This window comes from Palaemon carinicauda, chromosome 26, assembly GCF_036898095.1.
Source record: "Palaemon carinicauda isolate YSFRI2023 chromosome 26, ASM3689809v2, whole genome shotgun sequence".
Classification (NCBI taxonomy): Eukaryota; Metazoa; Arthropoda; class Malacostraca; order Decapoda; family Palaemonidae; genus Palaemon; species Palaemon carinicauda.
The window spans coordinates 99,720,667-99,738,166 of record NC_090750.1 but is presented as its reverse complement, the minus strand read 5'-3'; the positions used below and the strand labels follow the sequence as shown (position 1 = coordinate 99,738,166).

The following is a 17,500-nucleotide window of genomic DNA, read 5'->3' as shown; positions in this document are numbered from 1 at the left end:
CGAAACACACTGCCTCTAGCTGCAGTTAAATAAAAAAAAAAGCATTCGCCCAAGACCTTCATCACTATCCTAACCCAGTTTGCAAGTGAGCAGTTAGGTTGTAACTGAGAGACGAGTAGAAGGCAATTAACTTTATTCGGATGGAGCATGAGTATACATACAACCCATTCTAGTCAAGAATAGCACAAAAATTCAAACACAATGATGCAGGAAAATGCAAGCATAAACTGGTGATCAGTGCGAAGGGCGAGTGAAAACGACAATATAAAAAAAAAAAAAACGAATTACCGTTTCAGTGCACGAAAGTGTGTGATACACATCAGTAAATGGCTCCCTCTAATAAAGACATACATGTGAAATAGGGCGCCCTGCTCTTGAGAGATGTACTGTACTATAGGTGGGTCATTCGGCAGGAGATATGCAGGTTTTAGGCGACCAATGCTTTTAGCATATGCCAGATCACGAGGAGGGAGCCCATGTAAGGGGGCAGTAACGGTGGCTTCCTAGTGCCGTTGCACAGGAAAACATTCATTGATGAGTGCAGACCTGGTGGTATGTATTCCTCAGCTGAGGGCTTGTAATTTTGGCTGCATGGAGTGAATTTTCCCACAACGTGACATAGGCGGTGGAGATTCAGAGGAGGTTGCAGACAGAAAACATTTCATCAGGGACGACCAACGGGTTGCCATACATCACTTTAGCTGCTGAGACATCCAGGGTGTTCTTAGGAGTGGTCCTTAGTCCCAGAAGGACCCAGAGAAACTGGGTAAACCAGTTGGAGTCCTTGCAACGGGACATCAAAGCTGCTTAGAAGGTACGGTGAAAACGTACAACAATACCATTAGCAGAAGGGTTGTATGCGGGTGTCTGATGAAGGGTGGTACCCAGAAGATTCGCTGATGGTGTCCACAATTAAGAGGTGAAAGTGGTACCCCTGTTGGAAGTAATATGCCAAATCTCGCAATTCATCCTGAGAGTAAGGCAGATGTACATGAGGTGAATGTTGCAATTTCCATGGGAAGGGCTTCAGGCCAACGAGTGGGGCGGTCGATGACAGTAAATAGGTAATGATATCCTTGTAATGTGGGTAGGGAACCGACAACATCGATGTGAATAAGGGCAAAGCGCTGCTGAGGTTGAGGAAAGGTGCCCACTCCTGAATACATGTGTCGATGTAATTTTGAGGTTTGGCATGAAGTAAAGGCATGGACCCAATCCTTTGTATCCTCAGTAATGCCATGCCAAATGAGTTTTATCTTCAGTAGCTGTGCAGTAGAATGGCGCGAGGGATGTGGAAGACCATGAATGAAATCAAACACCTGTCAGTGCATGAGAGAAGGTATCCATGGTCTAGGTCTTCCAGTGCTGATGTCACAGAGGAGGGAGGCGCTGGAGTCGTCGAGAGGGATGTCCTCCCAATGGAGGGGTGTGCAGGATGTCCTACATGCTTGGTATTCTGGGTCTTTTTGTTGGGCTTCTGCTAAGGCATTGTAATCCAGTCCCAGGTGAATAGCAGCCAATGTGTTCCTTGACAGGGCATTCACAACAGGATTCATTTTCCTAGGAACGTGCTGAAGGGTACAATTGTATTCAGCCACAGTGGAGGGATGTCCCCGTTGAAGGGTGGACCAGGCATTGGACTGACGAGGGATGGGCTGCCTCAGAGGCTTGTTGTGCATGCGAATAACGAAAGGCGGACCTTCCTAGAAGTGGCAAAAGTGACGGACAGCCAAGTGCCCCCCCAGCAATTCGTGGTCAAAGGTAGAGTAGCCAGATTCTGCCTTGGACAATTTTCTACTGAAGAAGGCCAATGGGTGGGGCGAGCTGTTGACCATCTACTCGAGGACTGCCCCAATAGCGACATTGTTGGCATTAGTGGAGAGAAGGAGAGGTGCCTGTGGCACGGGAAAAGTGAGAGCAGCCGTGGTTGATAGGTCATTATTTGCGTTGCAGAAGGCCGTTTCTTAAAGGGGTCCCCACTTAAGGTCTTTTGGCTTGCCCTTGAGGGAGGCGTAGAGGGGGGCAAGAGTGGCGATGATGGCTGACGGGAAACGGTGATAATAGTTGACCATGCTCAAGAATTCTTTAAATGCTTTGAAGCTCGTGGGCATGGGGGAGTTCTGAACAGCTGCTACCCTCTCAGGGAGTGGGTGGACTCCTTCAGGAGTGATACCGTGTACTAAGAACAATAATTCGTTGTTGCCAAAGGTACTCTTGTCATACCGTACTACAAAGCCGGTCTGTTGTAGGCAGTCAAGCACGATGCATAGATGATGGAGGTGTTCCTCTGTGGAGGAAGAGAACACAAGTATGTCGTCCACGTAACATACACAGAACGGAAGGTTCCCTAAGATGCCGTCCATGTGACATTGAAAAATGGTCCCAGCATTATGAAGGCCAAAACAGGAGTAATTGAAGGTGTATGTACCAAAGGGGGAGATGATGGTGGCCTTGGTGATGCAGAGAGCAATCTTATTTTCAGGACAATGTGTAAGGCTTGAGGTCTTTGGGCAAAGGCCAATTTTTTCCATTTCGGCAAACGTTTGTTTAGCGGCTACCAAACGATTCGGTGTCAGACGTCTGAATCTGGCATACACTGGGGCCCCATCGTTTTGATATGGTGATAAACACCGTGCTCTGCGAGAAAAGTGGGGGTTTGAAAAAGTTCTTGAAAGAAAACTTCTGGTTACGATGTGAGGTCAAATACCATTTTTCTCATTTACCAAGTCATTGTCAAGCAAGAATTGAACACCATTTGCTGCAGGACAAAGGCCTCAAACATGTCCTTTCACTTTCGTCTGTTTGTGTCTTTCAGTTCCAGTTCATACCAGCATATCTTTTCAGCTCGTCGGTCCATCATCTTCTCTTCCTTCCCCTGCTTCTTTTGCAATCTCTAGGAACCCATTCTGTTATTTGTAATGTGCATCTATTATCTGCTAATCTCATTATTTGTATTGCCCATGTTAATTTTTTTTTCGTGTATGTTAGACTATCCTCTACTATAGTTTACTCTCATATTCATGTTGCTCTCTTTCTGTCTCTTAATGTCATTCTCATCATTATTCTTTCCATAGGGCTTTGAGTTTTAACTAGCTTATGTTAAAAGGCTTAAGTAATGATCTCAGTTTCTGATGCATAATTTAATACTGGTAGCACTATCTGTGTTTGTATGTATGTACATGTGTATGTGTATGTATGTATGTATGTATGTATGTGTATATGTATGTATATATGTATGTATATGTATATATATGTGTATGTGTATATATATGTGTATGTGTATATATATGTATATATATGTATGTATGTATGTATATATATGTATATGTATGTATATGTGTATGTATATTGGTATATATATATATATATATATATATATATATATATATATTATATATATATATATATATATATATATATATATATATATATATATATATACGTTAATCGTGTGTAAAAAACCATTTATATGTAAGTCTATGTATGTGTCTGTAAATGTATACCAGTATGTGTACACGTATGTATATGTCCATGTATTTATTATGCATGGTTGTGTATGAATGCCTGTCTGTGTATACGTATGTATATGTCTTTTTATACATTTATATATAAATGTATTTTATATATACAAAGTTTTTTCTTATGTATTTATATAGATAAGGATATCGTTATTCACATAAATAAACTGTATTGAAAGTCAATAACAAGAATTTACCCGCCACCAGAAATGACCCTTTTTAGCAGGTGTCTAATGAGGTCGGATCTCCGCCCAGTAAACACCTGACCATAACCCAGGTAGCTGGTATGGGATTGTCATTGTTCTGTGCGCCTCTATATGTATGTTCGTACGTTTACTTTCCCTATAAAATGTAAAGAAACCTCTCTCAATAAATCAGTCCTCTGAAGAAGTATCACGAAACTAGTCAGGACTTAATCGTACATTTCGTATTTTCATTTTCCCTGTGGTTCTTCTGCATCTAGCATCACGTTTTCCTGTGATTTTTATGCATATATATATATATATATATATATATATTATATATATATATATATATATATATATATATATATATATATATATATATATATGCATGAGCTCATTCAACTTATTAAAGACATAAAGCTTGTTTTTCCTATGTATACACGTGAAATCTCTGTGGAATATTAACTGTTCCTCCAACAGATTCATGCACATCCATAAAACTTCTCAATTACTAATTCATCAACGATAATTTTCGTAAAGACATTGGTAAAATAAGGTGTCAAGATTATTGCTTCGCCTCACATGCGTGAAAAAAAGATATTGGCCTCATTGTGCGGTAAATCGTGAAACCACATTTGTTGTCCGTGATGTTAAAATATCCTTGAGAAAAGCTCCCCCCCCCTCCTTACCTCTCCGCCGTTGTCGTGGTAGAAATAAGCCAAATTCTCGATAACTCCTTCGTCAGACAGTCTTTCGTAGGGCGTCTGCCTTCCTAGGGTTAGCATCTCCCACAGCGTTATTCCAAACGACCAAATGTCACTTCGACTGCTGAAGTTACCCTGTGAGTTTGAAAGGATAGGGTGGAATTTTATCATATAATGGCGATGCAGCAAGTGCCTGGCAAAGACTATGATAATTACTTTGCAGATATAGAATATGAATGCTATCTTGATATTGGAGAGAAAAGCATGATAATAGGTAAACACTATAAAAAAGCCGTAGTTAATTGATAAATGAGGATACTCAATAAATTGACGCTAGTGGTCATTTCATAATAAATGCCACATTCAGTTTTCACTGACCTATTTGATCAGTCCAAAAACCATTGACTCAAATTATTCAGTTTTTACTGACCTATTTGACAAGTCCAAAAACCTTTTACGCAAATTATTCAGTTTTCACTGACCTATTTAACAAGTCCAAAAACTTTTTACTCATCACAAAGAATCCTTATTATCATAATTATTATCGTTACGATTATTATTTTAATATTATTATTGTTAATATTTACCATAATGCATTCTTATGTGGAAAAGTAGAAAGCTTAAAATTCCAAGGATTCCTAAAGCCCAACAGAGAATAGGGAACCGAGAAGTAAAGAAAAATGTATAGAAAAGAAATAGTAAATAAAAACAAATAAGCAACCAAGTTGTTTTTAAGGGTAGACTACATATGTAAATATAAACAAAAAATAGTGGGGGACCAATAACACTACTCTGAAGAACATGAATGAATACATTCTGCAGGTTACTATAACTTTCGCTTGCAGTCAATTTATTAAATACTAAATATTATAAAGTAATATCCACCAACACCTTTCAGTATAGAGAGACAAGAGCAGCAAGATCACCCATAAAGCCTTAAAGATCAGGATCTATGGAGTTCTGTATGGCACTTGAAAGAAGAACAACACAAGATCAGTGTTCCTAGTGAAAGCCAGACTGCAAATTAGGGAGCAGATAACTCCAATACTTCAAGTAAAGACATCCAAACAATTTTTTCCATTAGAAATAAAAAAAAATTTATATGGTAATTATGGAAATTTGATGGAGTAATTTTGTCAATTCCACTGCTAGTGTTAAAAGGACCTCTTCTTGTTACTTTATAAAACATAACTTACAACTTTGTGTCTACACTTCCATAAGCATCTAGATTGAGAATAAGATTCTTAATTTGCCAGGATAAAAAAGCTATATCTTCCAGCTTAGCTTCGGGAAAACAGGGATGAAACCTATTCAGATATTCATTAATCTATTTAGTGTTCAACAAATCAGCTTAAAGGGTTGTTCTTCCTTCAGACACTTAGTAACAAAGCGTTTGGTCTAAGAAAGAAAATATTGTTACATCTGGACACAGAAGTACAGAGGTGAGGGTAGTATACCAGTCCTGCTCCTGAATTGTATAAAAAATGCTTCATTTTCTGGTAAAATTTTATTCACTTTCAGTTGAAGCATAAACTATCTGATCCACAGGTCATTGGACTAGGGCAGTCAGGGATTACTAGATTCAAGAAATTGACAAAAGTATGTATGGCCTCATAATTTGCTAACATTTAGACACGTCGGTAAAGTCGAAAGTTCTTAGATTATAATATTTAGTAAGAAAAATAATGGCATTGATTTCCATGGGATGAACATTCTAGTTACAGCAAACACAAAGGAATCCTCCCAGTTAACTTTCTGAAACTTAGACCACGCCATGACTCCTCGCTACTGGGAGGAAGGGCGATGGTGGCTGGTACAACACACAAACATACGCTACCGGGGTCTAGCGATGGCAGGTAGGGCAGCCGGTCAGGACAACGGTCCACCCCAAAAACCAGAGCAAAGTCCTTCAAAAGAAGGCAACCGTTTTACCCCATACGAATGGGAAAAAGGCACGCTAATAGAAGTCACAAGCTGAGAAGAGTAAAACCAAATTTAAGCATCACTTGTCACAATATCTTTTAATAATTTCCATTTATCAATTAAGCCTATAAAATGCCTAATTCATATATTGGTTGTTTAATAGTGGTTCAGATGTATGTTACGTTACCAGTTTAAGAAATGTAAACTGAAGGTTTATTATTATCAAAATGTATACAGTTCATGATCCATTAAAGACTGAGAAAAAGGAGCACATTTCTAGCCCAGACAAACTGGATGGTGATCCAGGGTCAACTTCTGATAAATTTATAGCCGAGTATGGAGAATGGCATAAACAAACTGTGGCAAAACATGTCACCTAGTATCTGTGACTACTTTGCAGATGGTTCAACTCATAATGGGGGATCTCAGTGTTAGAAAAAAACATTCTTGTGTAACAGAGAAAGGGGATTTTTATGAGATATTTGCTTCCCATAAAGCATCAACAGTATCAGAATGTTTAGATAAATCTCTTTCGGATTTGTACAGACATAGCAAAGGGTGGGAATTTTAAACTGATACAGCTGATAGGCAACTGTGAAAAACTAGTACATAATTCTTTTATCAACGGCGTACTCTAGTCAAGTCTCAAACAACACTAAAATCTCGACTGAATATTATTATTATATGTGAGCATGATGCAAAACTTAACAAATTTCTTGGACTAGATTAAAAGAAATATATGAAATTTTATAATTAATGGTCAGTGATATCAGTAATGATTATGAACCTCCTTGTGTACCAACTTGGTCAATGATCAAATAAAGCTGAACTCAGAATGACTGAAACCTTGGCAAGAGTTTCCACTTCCTGGTATTCGTTGTAGACTTTCATGATTTTCACGAATATTTCCCTACTACAAAAATGGTTAACCAGTTTTCATAGACATTGGGCTCCGTCTCTCTAAAATGTTCACTGGTTTCCTTTACATTTTTCCGCACCCAAAAGTTTTGAAAATGTGGAAAGTTTTTCTGTAAAGCTATACTCAAGAGGTATTTGAACCTGCTTTTCCCATTTGTTGAATATAATGCATCAAAAGTTGTAGTATCTGATACTTTAAATTCAATTGGCTATCCAGTTGGCTGCCTTCTTTTTCAGGACACCATTTAGCAGCGAGATACATTATCCTCCTGTGGAAAAGGAGGCAACTGCTATAATTGAAGCAGTTAGAATATTATCACATTTATTTTCAGAGGAATATTTTACTATTGTCACCGATCTATAATTAGTAGCAATGCATACCAGATAACCAGAAGAGAGCACAATTAATAAGGCCTCCATTCAAAGTTGGGAACATGAACCTGACTGTTTTAGCTATACTGTACAAATCAATACCAGGTAAAGACAGTGTGTATCACTGAGGATTCGTCTAATCTTGCTGAAATTAGACAAACTACAAGCAAGTTTGGGTCACCTTGAAGTGATATTTTTTTTGGCACCTTGTATGGTCAAAGAGTCTGTCTACCTTTCTCCATTGATGTGAAGAGAGTTTGCTAGCTTCACCATGTATATGTTAAAGTGATGCTATCATTTTACAGGTCAAAGGGTGATTGGGGTCTGATAAAACTTCTCTGCCAATATACATGTTGAACATTGATTTCAAGGGACCGGTCCATCGTCTTTTCACTATTGTGGAGTAAAACACAAGGTTTCCCTTTGTAGTTCCGTGTCCCAATAAGCCCCGGTATGATGACTTTAACAATAATTAAATATCTTAACAATATCTTTGCTTTATTTGGTATTGTAATAGAGGTAGCATATATCGCTTGAGGGAGAATCAGCCTCATCTCCTTCATCCAGGAGTACCTAACTTATTTAAGACCACAACATATTATCCAATAGGGAACAGCTTGGCAGGTTGTTGGAATGGTGCTATGTATGTGACTTGGAAGGATAGAATTCTTTTATATGGTTATACATAATGCTCATTTATTTAGTTTCTATCGCTCATGCTTTTTGGTGTTTAATGTTCATATGGCAGCAGGGACGCATAGCGGGGCCACATTTACGATAGCATTGACTAACATTGCCCGAATAACAAATGTAATTCATATGAAGTGTTTGCTTGGTTCTTATATCCCTAACTTTGGTTGTAACTAAATGGGAAATAGTCCTACCAGATGTAATACATTACATTAGGTCATTTTTATCTACTATCTCAAATGAAACTCTACGAGAGATTTTCTGTTCCCACATGCTTGATGACTCCTAGAGCTGCTTTATTGTGTTGGTTTTATAGATAGAAAATAAACTTCTGGTTGAGGAAGTTGAAATTTATTTTCTAAAGCATATTTTGACACTAATAAGGAGAAATATAGATTCTCTTCTGGATCTTAGTCCAAGTCCTGGCATAGTCTCAACTTGTTCATCCTCATCAAATGTTTCTCTAACCACAAGCAACCGTGTAGAATCTGGGATTGCAAAAGAAGATTGAGTACAATGTATCTGCTGATGTTCTTCTATCTGGAGCTTCAATGCTCCTGGGAATCAACCTAGTCGCTCAATCCTGGCAGCAACGAGCTCATGAACATTACATATTAGAATATCTATCTACTTACTGTTAAATGCATTATGTAATTTGTTATGGAACATTTGCAATAATGTTTGAGTATGTTTCCTATTCAATGTATTACTTATTGTTCAAAATAAGTAATTTTCTCTACTTTTGTACATGCTTCGATTTATGCCAATATATTCTTTGGTATGAGATAATGTTTGATAATTTGGATTTGTCATTGTATATGATGTTCTATATTGCTTTTTCCCGTAGTGATTCTACCCTATTTAATTTCTAGGTGTACATTTTGTTAGGGGGTTGAATGATAAGTTGAACATAGATAATTCTTGTTACTAAAAATTGAAATGTTTCAGTATATAGATCACCAATATTTCAGTATAACACACAACATTATGAATTGCTATTTCCAGGTTAAGGGTTTTGTTCATCTCTAGTATTTACAAGTACAAATAAAAATAAAAATGTTATATTATACATATAAACAATTTAATAACATTGATAATAAATTCAAATAAGAATGTGAATAAAAAAATAACCAAAATAGATGTGACAGAAAAAGAAATGATAATCATGGTGGAACCGACACATTAAGCAAGGCAGAGGAATCTCTACGATAGATGCTTTTACTAAAAGTGAGAGAGATATTACGGAATTGTAAATTGAAAATTATGATAACTGCAAGAACAGACAAGGGATAAGGATATCTTTTGATAACTCACAAGGCATCTTTGGACTAACACACAATTTGAAATAAAAATAGGGAAAGGAAGCTGACATTTTGCTTGAGTGAACCTTCAAGTTAATGAACTCTAATCGGAAATAGGTGAACGGAGACTAGAGCAAATTTAAAGAACAGACAACTATATGAATTTCTGAGTGACATTCTCCTGGGAGAGATGCTTACCAGAGCTCATTTCTTTTAACCTAGATACCATGAGAGATGCCTACCAGAGCTCATTTCTTTTAACCTAGATACCAGGAGAGATGCCTACCAGAGCTCATTTCTTTTAACCTAGATACCAGGAGAGATGCCTACCAGAGCTCATTTCTTTTAACCTAGATACCAGGAGAGATGCCTACCAGAGCTCATTTCTTTTAACCTAGATACCAGGAGAGATGCCTACCAGAGCTCATTTCTTTTAACCTAGATACCAAGAGAGATGCTTACCAGAGCTCATTTCTTTTAACCTAGATACCAGGAGAGATGCTTACCAGAGCTCATTTCTTTTAACCTAGATATAATATGAGTAAGACAACAAGAATAGGGTAAAAATTGCAAAAAATCAGGTTACCAAGAAGAGAGATTCCCAGCTCATCCAACGTATGGGCAAAGGACTCTCTTGTTCCTCTGTCGTATAATAGTCACCAGCATATAAGGATCGGCAGGATCCAATGCAGCTGATCTTGACAACATGGGCAGGGCCAACAACCACGTTCCTGTGAGTAGAAAGGAAAATTATATGGCATTTTTTTTTTTATTAAAATTAAAATTTTCTGTCTCTTTTACCTGCCTTTATTTTTCAATATATCTTGATTTTTTTCCGTACACGGCGTTTCTGTATGATGGAAGTTTACCTAATAAGGTAGTAACTTTGTATAGCTTATCTCTTAGGACTGCGTATTTCTACTTGACAAAAAAAAAAAAAAAAAAAAAAAAAACTATTGTGTGACACTCAAAGTTTATAATTATCATCCATACCAGTAATGATCTCAAAACAGATTGTAATAATTCATGGTTATAAAAGATCATCGCACATTTTGTACGTCACTAATTTTACAGTAAGTTTTCAACTCTGCAATCACATCAGATTTTAAAAGAGTATCAGTAACATCCCTTTGCCCTCCCTGCTCCCTCTCTCATGGTCACTTATCCAACCAAATTTCATGAAAATAGGTCAAATAGTTTTTGAGGTATACGAATCACAAACCCACAAACATAAATAAACCATCACTATATGATGTATATCACAAGATAGGCAATTGAAGTATGGACATTTTGGCACTAGTTTCATAGAAATTGGATAATAATTGGCAACAACATGGAAAAAAGACGGTTTTTTTACCTTTTCGTGATCTTAGCCTTGCCTCTTGGCCCAATCATTCCCAAAAATCTAATCAAATTGTCCTTGGATCATGGCCAACCCTCCCACTAAATTTTATGAAATTCGGTCTAAGGGTTTTGAGTTTTGAAATTCTTTTTTTTATCTTGTCGTAACCTTAGCCTTGCCTTTTGACAAAATCACTCCTAAAATCTAACAAAATTGTCCTTGGATCATGGCCAATCATCCCACTAAATTTCATGAGATTTGGTCAAATTCTATTTGAGCTATGCGAATCACAAACACACAAACAGACATACAAACAAACAAACGCACATCAAAACATAACCTTTGCAACGAAGCTGACGAAGGTAATATTATAGCAGGTACCCGTAATGCACAGCAAGCATGTCGACAAGGGATGACCTTACAAGTTTATTGGGGAAAACTTCAGCTTAATCATTAAAAAAATGAGAAAAAAATAAATAAAAAGCTCTTAAATGTGGTCACTGCATCCAGTAATGCTTAGGGGATCTTATAGAATGCATTAATCGGCAGGATTTTTCGGATTAGTTTAGAAATGTTATTAACTGCAATTGTTGTAGAGTCCTGTTTTATTTAATATTAGATATTCATATTCTGTTAAAATCATTTTGCTCTGATACATTCCATTATAAAATTTATAAGGAATGTATGATTTGTCAAATTATCTTTCCTTTTGTCAGAATCCTTTCGATTTTTGTCAGTATATATTGTTATATTGTCCAAGACTTACGGAGATTCTTATTCAGTCATTGGGAGTGTCCTTCATAACTGCAGTTTGTCACAGATTCGAAGAATGTCGAACTGTTTTAAAGATTGTACAAAGGTGTATTTTTCAGTGTCTCCAACCTACCAAATAGGAACAACTTTGATTTGAATATGGAATGCCAGAGTTACCTAAGGGTTACTCATCATGAAAAGGAGAGGATAATTGAGGAATACCCTTGGTAGCAAATGAACTACTGCATATGAAACCGTACGGAAATTTAAGAGAACAGGTGAAGTAGAATATCGGCATAAGAAAAGGTGGACGGTCAAACCTGTTGGATTAGAAAGCACTAGATTATCTTGTAATATTTACTGAGGCTAATCCCACAGTCAGTGTTAAGAAAATGAATGAAAGAACGCGGCCAGTGTTTTCAAATAAAATAAACCTTATGTTTCAAATAGTACTGTCTATAGAGGACTTGACGGGGATCTAGTAGTGATATGGGAAACCACATTATTTTTTTTTTTTTCGATCTATGGATCATTCGTGATTTTGAGTATAGAAGCTTGTTTATTTGTTTCAACATGTTTTGTCGAGAAATTCAAAAGTAAAGTAGGTTACTCAGAATTGATAAGAACTTCTCTTTGTTTAATGTGTACTTAATATTGCTGTAAAGATGACCTTCATAACATAAATTTGCATTTGATTTATAACTTTATCATCATTAGTTATGAAACCTGAATTGCAATTTTTCATTTTTCATGCATGAAATTATTAGTTTTGTAGAAGCTAATTTTCTGTTAACTTTAGTATTTAGATGTGACTTATTTACCGTAAGTAGTTTGTAATGGCCTTTGTTTTGCCACTGGAGAAGGCGTCTGACGCCTTTCCCCACTGGGAGAGGGTGTCTGACGCCTTTCCCCACTGGGAAAAGGCGTCTGACGCCTTTCCCCACTGGGAGCTGGCGTCTGACGCTTTTTTCCACTAGGAGAAGGCGTCTGACGCCTTTTCCCACTGGGAGAAGGCATCTGACACCTTTCCACACTGGGAGAAGGAGCCTGACGTCTTTTCCCATTAGGAGAAGGCGTCTGACGCCTTTCCCCATTGGGAAAAGGCATCTGACGCCTTTTCCCATTAGGAGAAGGCGTCTGACGCCTTTCCCCACTGGGAGAAGGCGTCTGACGCCTTTCCCCACTGGGAGAAGGCGTCTGACGCCTTTCCCCACTAGGAGAAGGCGTTTGACTCCTTTTCCCACTGGGAAAAGACGTCTGACGCATTTTCCCACTGGGAGAAGGCATCTGGCGCCTTTCCCCACTGGGGGAAGTCATCTGACGTCTTTTCCCACTGGGAGAAGGCGTCTGACGCCTTTCCCCACTGGGAGAAGGCGTCTGACGCCTTTTTCCAGTGGGAGAAGGCGTCTGACGCCTTTTCCCACTGGGAGAAGGCGTCTGACTCCTTTTCCCACAGGGAGAAGGCGTCTGACGCCTTTTCCCACTGGGAGAAGGCGTCTGACGCCTTTTTCCACTGGGAGAAGGCGTCTGACGCCTTCCCCCACTGGGAGAAGGCGTCTGACGCCTTTCCCCACTGGGAGAAGGCGTCTGACGCCTATTCACACTGGGAGAAGGCGTCTGACGCCTTTCTCTACTGGGAGAAGGCGTCTGACGCCTTTCCCCACTGGAAGAAGGCGTCTGACGCCTTTCTCCACTGGGAGAAGGCGTCTGACGCCTTTCCCCACTGGGAGAAGGCGTCTGACGCCTTTCCCCACTGGGAGAAGGCGTCTGACGCCTTTCACCACTGGGAGAACGCGTCTGACGCCTTTCCCCACTGGGAGAAGTCGTCTGACGCCTTTCCCCGATGGGAGAAGGTGTCTGAAGCCTTTTTCCACTGGGAGAAGGCATCTGACGCCTTTCCCCACTGGGAGAAGGCGTCTGACGTCTTTCCCCACTGGGAGAAGGCGTCTGACGCCTTTTCACACTGGGAGAAGGCGTCTGACGCCTTTCCCCACTGGGAGAAGGCGTCTGACGTCTTTCCCCACTGGGAGAAGGCGTCTGACGCCTTTTCACACTGGGAGAAGGCGTCTGACGCCTTTCCCCACTGGGAGAAGGCGTCTGACGTCTTTCCCCACTGGGAGAAGGCGTCTGACGTCTTTCCCCACTGGGAGAAGGCGTCTGACGCCTTCCCCCACTGGGAGAAGGCGTCTGACGCCTTTCCCCGATGGGAGAAGGTGTCTGAAGCCTTTTTCCACTGGGAGAAGGCATCTGACGCCTTTCCCCACTGGGAGAAGGCGTCTGACGTCTTTCCCCACTGGGAGAAGGCGTCTGACGCCTTTTCACACTGGGAGAAGGCGTCTGACGCCTTCCCCCACTGGGAGAAGTCGTCTGACGCCTTTCCCCGATGGGAGAAGGTGTCTGAAGCCTTTTTCCACTGGGAGAAGGCATCTGACGCCTTTCCCCACTGGGAGAAGGCGTCTGACGTCTTTCCCCACTGGGAGAAGGCGTCTGACGCCTTTTCACACTGGGAGAAGGCGTCTGACGCCTTTCCCCACTGGGAGAAGGCGTCTGACGTCTTTCCCCACTGGGAGAAGGCGTCTGACGCCTTTCCCCACTGGGAGAAGGCGTCTGACGCCTTTCCCCGATGGGAGAAGGTGTCTGAAGCCTTTTTCCACTGGGAGAAGGCATCTGACGCCTTTCCCCACTGGGAGAAGGCGTCTGACGTCTTTCCCCACTGGGAGAAGGCGTCTGACGCCTTTTCACACTGGGAGAAGGCGTCTGACGCCTTTCCCCACTGGGAGAAGGCGTCTGACGTCTTTCCCCACTGGGAGAAGGCGTCTGACGCCTTTTCACACTGGGAGAAGGCGTCTGACGCCTTTCCCCGATGGGAGAAGGTGTCTGAAGCCTTTTTCCACTGGGAGAAGGCATCTGACGCCTTTCCCCACTGGGAGAAGGCGTCTGACGTCTTTCCCCACTGGGAGAAGTCGTCTGACGCCTTTCCCCGATGGGAGAAGGTGTCTGAAGCCTTTTTCCACTGGGAGAAGGCATCTGACGCCTTTCCCCACTGGGAGAAGGCGTCTGACGTCTTTCCCCACTGGGAGAAGGCGTCTGACGCCTTTTCACACTGGGAGAAGGCGTCTGACGTCTTTCCCCACTGGGAGAAGGCGTCTGACGCCTTTCCCCACTGGGAGAAGGCGTCTGACGCCTTTCCCCGATGGGAGAAGGTGTCTGAAGCCTTTTTCCACTGGGAGAAGGCATCTGACGCCTTTCCCCACTGGGAGAAGGCGTCTGACGTCTTTCCCCACTGGGAGAAGGCGTCTGACGCCTTTTCACACTGGGAGAAGGCGTCTGACGCCTTTCCCCACTGGGAGAAGGCGTCTGACGTCTTTCCCCACTGGGAGAAGGCGTCTGACGCCTTTTCACACTGGGAGAAGGCGTCTGACGCCTTTCCCCGATGGGAGAAGGTGTCTGAAGCCTTTTTCCACTGGGAGAAGGCATCTGACGCCTTTCCCCACTGGGAGAAGGCGTCTGACGCCTTTCCCCACTGGGAGAAGTCGTCTGACGCCTTTCCCCGATGGGAGAAGGTGTCTGAAGCCTTTTTCCACTGGGAGAAGGCATCTGACGCCTTTCCCCACTGGGAGAAGGCGTCTGACGTCTTTCCCCACTGGGAGAAGGCGTCTGACGCCTTTTCACACTGGGAGAAGGCGTCTGACGCCTTTCCCCACTGGGAGAAGGCGTCTGACGTCTTTCCCCACTGGGAGAAGGCGTCTGACGCCTTTTCACACTGGGAGAAGGCGTCTGACGCCTTTCCCCACTGGGAGAAGGCGTCTGACGTCTTTCCCCACTGGGAGAAGGCGTCTGACGTCTTTCCCCACTGGGAGAAGGCGTCTGACGCCTTCCCCCACTGGGAGAAGGCGTCTGACGCCTTTCCCCGATGGGAGAAGGTGTCTGAAGCCTTTTTCCACTGGGAGAAGGCATCTGACGCCTTTCCCCACTGGGAGAAGGCGTCTGACGTCTTTCCCCACTGGGAGAAGGCGTCTGACGCCTTTTCACACTGGGAGAAGGCGTCTGACGCCTTCCCCCACTGGGAGAAGTCGTCTGACGCCTTTCCCCGATGGGAGAAGGTGTCTGAAGCCTTTTTCCACTGGGAGAAGGCATCTGACGCCTTTCCCCACTGGGAGAAGGCGTCTGACGTCTTTCCCCACTGGGAGAAGGCGTCTGACGCCTTTTCACACTGGGAGAAGGCATCTGACGCCTTTCCCCACTGGGAGAAGGCGTCTGACGTCTTTCCCCACTGGGAGAAGGCGTCTGACGCCTTTTCACACTGGGAGAAGGCGTCTGACGCCTTTCCCCACTGGGAGAAGGCGTCTGACGTCTTTCCCCACTGGGAGAAGGCGTCTGACGTCTTTCCCCACTGGGAGAAGGCGTCTGACGCCTTCCCCCACTGGGAGAAGGCGTCTGACGCCTTCCCGAAGCCTTTCCTCACTGGGAGAAGGCGTCAGACGCCTTCCCCACTGGGAGGAGGCGTCTGACGCCTTACCCCACTGTGAGAAGGCGTCTGACGCCTTTCCCCACTGGGAGAAGGCGTCTGACGCCTTTTCCCACTGGGAGAGGGCGTCTGACGTCTTTTCCCACTGGAAGAAGGTGTCTGACGCCTTTCTCCACTGAGAGAAGGTGTCTGACGCATTTCCCCACTGGGAGAAGGTGTCTGACGCCTTTCCCCACTGGGAGAAGGAGTCTGACGCCTTTCCCCACTGGGAGAAGGCGCGCCTTTCTCCACTGGGAGAAAGCGTCTGACGCCCTTTCCCACTGGGAGAAGGCGTCTGACGCCTTTTCCCACTGGGAGAAGGCGTCTGACTCCTTTTCCCACAGGGAGAAGGCGTCTGACGCCTTTTCCCACTGGGAGAAGGCGTCTGACGCCTTTTTCCACTGGGAGAAGGCGTCTGACGCCTTCCCCCACTGGGAGAAGGCGTCTGACGCCTTTCCCCACTGGGAGAAGGCGTCTGACGCCTATTCACACTGGGAGAAGGCGTCTGACGCCTTTCTCTACTGGGAGAAGGCGTCTGACGCCTTTCCCCACTGGAAGAAGGCGTCTGACGCCTTTCTCCACTGGGAGAAGGCGTCTGACGCCTTTCCCCACTGGGAGAAGGCGTCTGACGCCTTTCCCCACTGGGAGAAGGCGTCTGACGCCTTTCACCACTGGGAGAACGCGTCTGACGCCTTTCCCCACTGGGAGAAGTCGTCTGACGCCTTTCCCCGATGGGAGAAGGTGTCTGAAGCCTTTTTCCACTGGGAGAAGGCATCTGACGCCTTTCCCCACTGGGAGAAGGCGTCTGACGTCTTTCCCCACTGGGAGAAGGCGTCTGACGCCTTTTCACACTGGGAGAAGGCGTCTGACGTCTTTCCCCACTGGGAGAAGGCGTCTGACGCCTTCCCCCACTGGGAGAAGGCGTCTGACGCCTTCCCGAAGCCTTTCCTCACTGGGAGAAGGCGTCAGACGCCTTCCCCACTGGGAGGAGGCGTCTGACGCCCTTTCCCACTGGGAGAAGGCGTCTGACGCCTTTTCCCACTGGGAGAAGGCGTCTGACTCCTTTTCCCACAGGGAGAAGGCGTCTGACGCCTTTTCCCACTGGGAGAAGGAGTCTGACGCATTTTCCCACTGGGAGAAGGCATCTGATGTCTTTTCCCACTGGGAGAAGGCATCTGACACCTTTCCCCACTGGGAAAAGGCATCTGATGTCTTTTCCCACTGGGAGAAGGCATCTGACACCTTTCCCCACTGGGAGAAGGCGTCTGACGCCTTTCCCCACTGGGA

The 17,500-nt window shown here is 43.1% G+C and overlaps 1 protein-coding gene across 1 annotated transcript in view; it reads right to left on the bottom strand.

Moving 5' to 3' along the window:
- Positions 1-17,500, bottom strand: part of LOC137620344 (discoidin domain-containing receptor 2-like) — a 386,470-nt gene that overhangs the window by 8,410 nt on the left and 360,560 nt on the right. Inside the window, exons 14-15 of the mRNA XM_068350578.1 lie at positions 10,198-10,342; positions 4,393-4,542 (exon numbers count right to left, since the gene is read on the bottom strand). Of these exons, the coding sequence (XP_068206679.1) occupies positions 4,393-4,542; positions 10,198-10,342 (295 nt within the window). The remainder of the gene's footprint in view (positions 1-4,392; positions 4,543-10,197; positions 10,343-17,500) is intronic.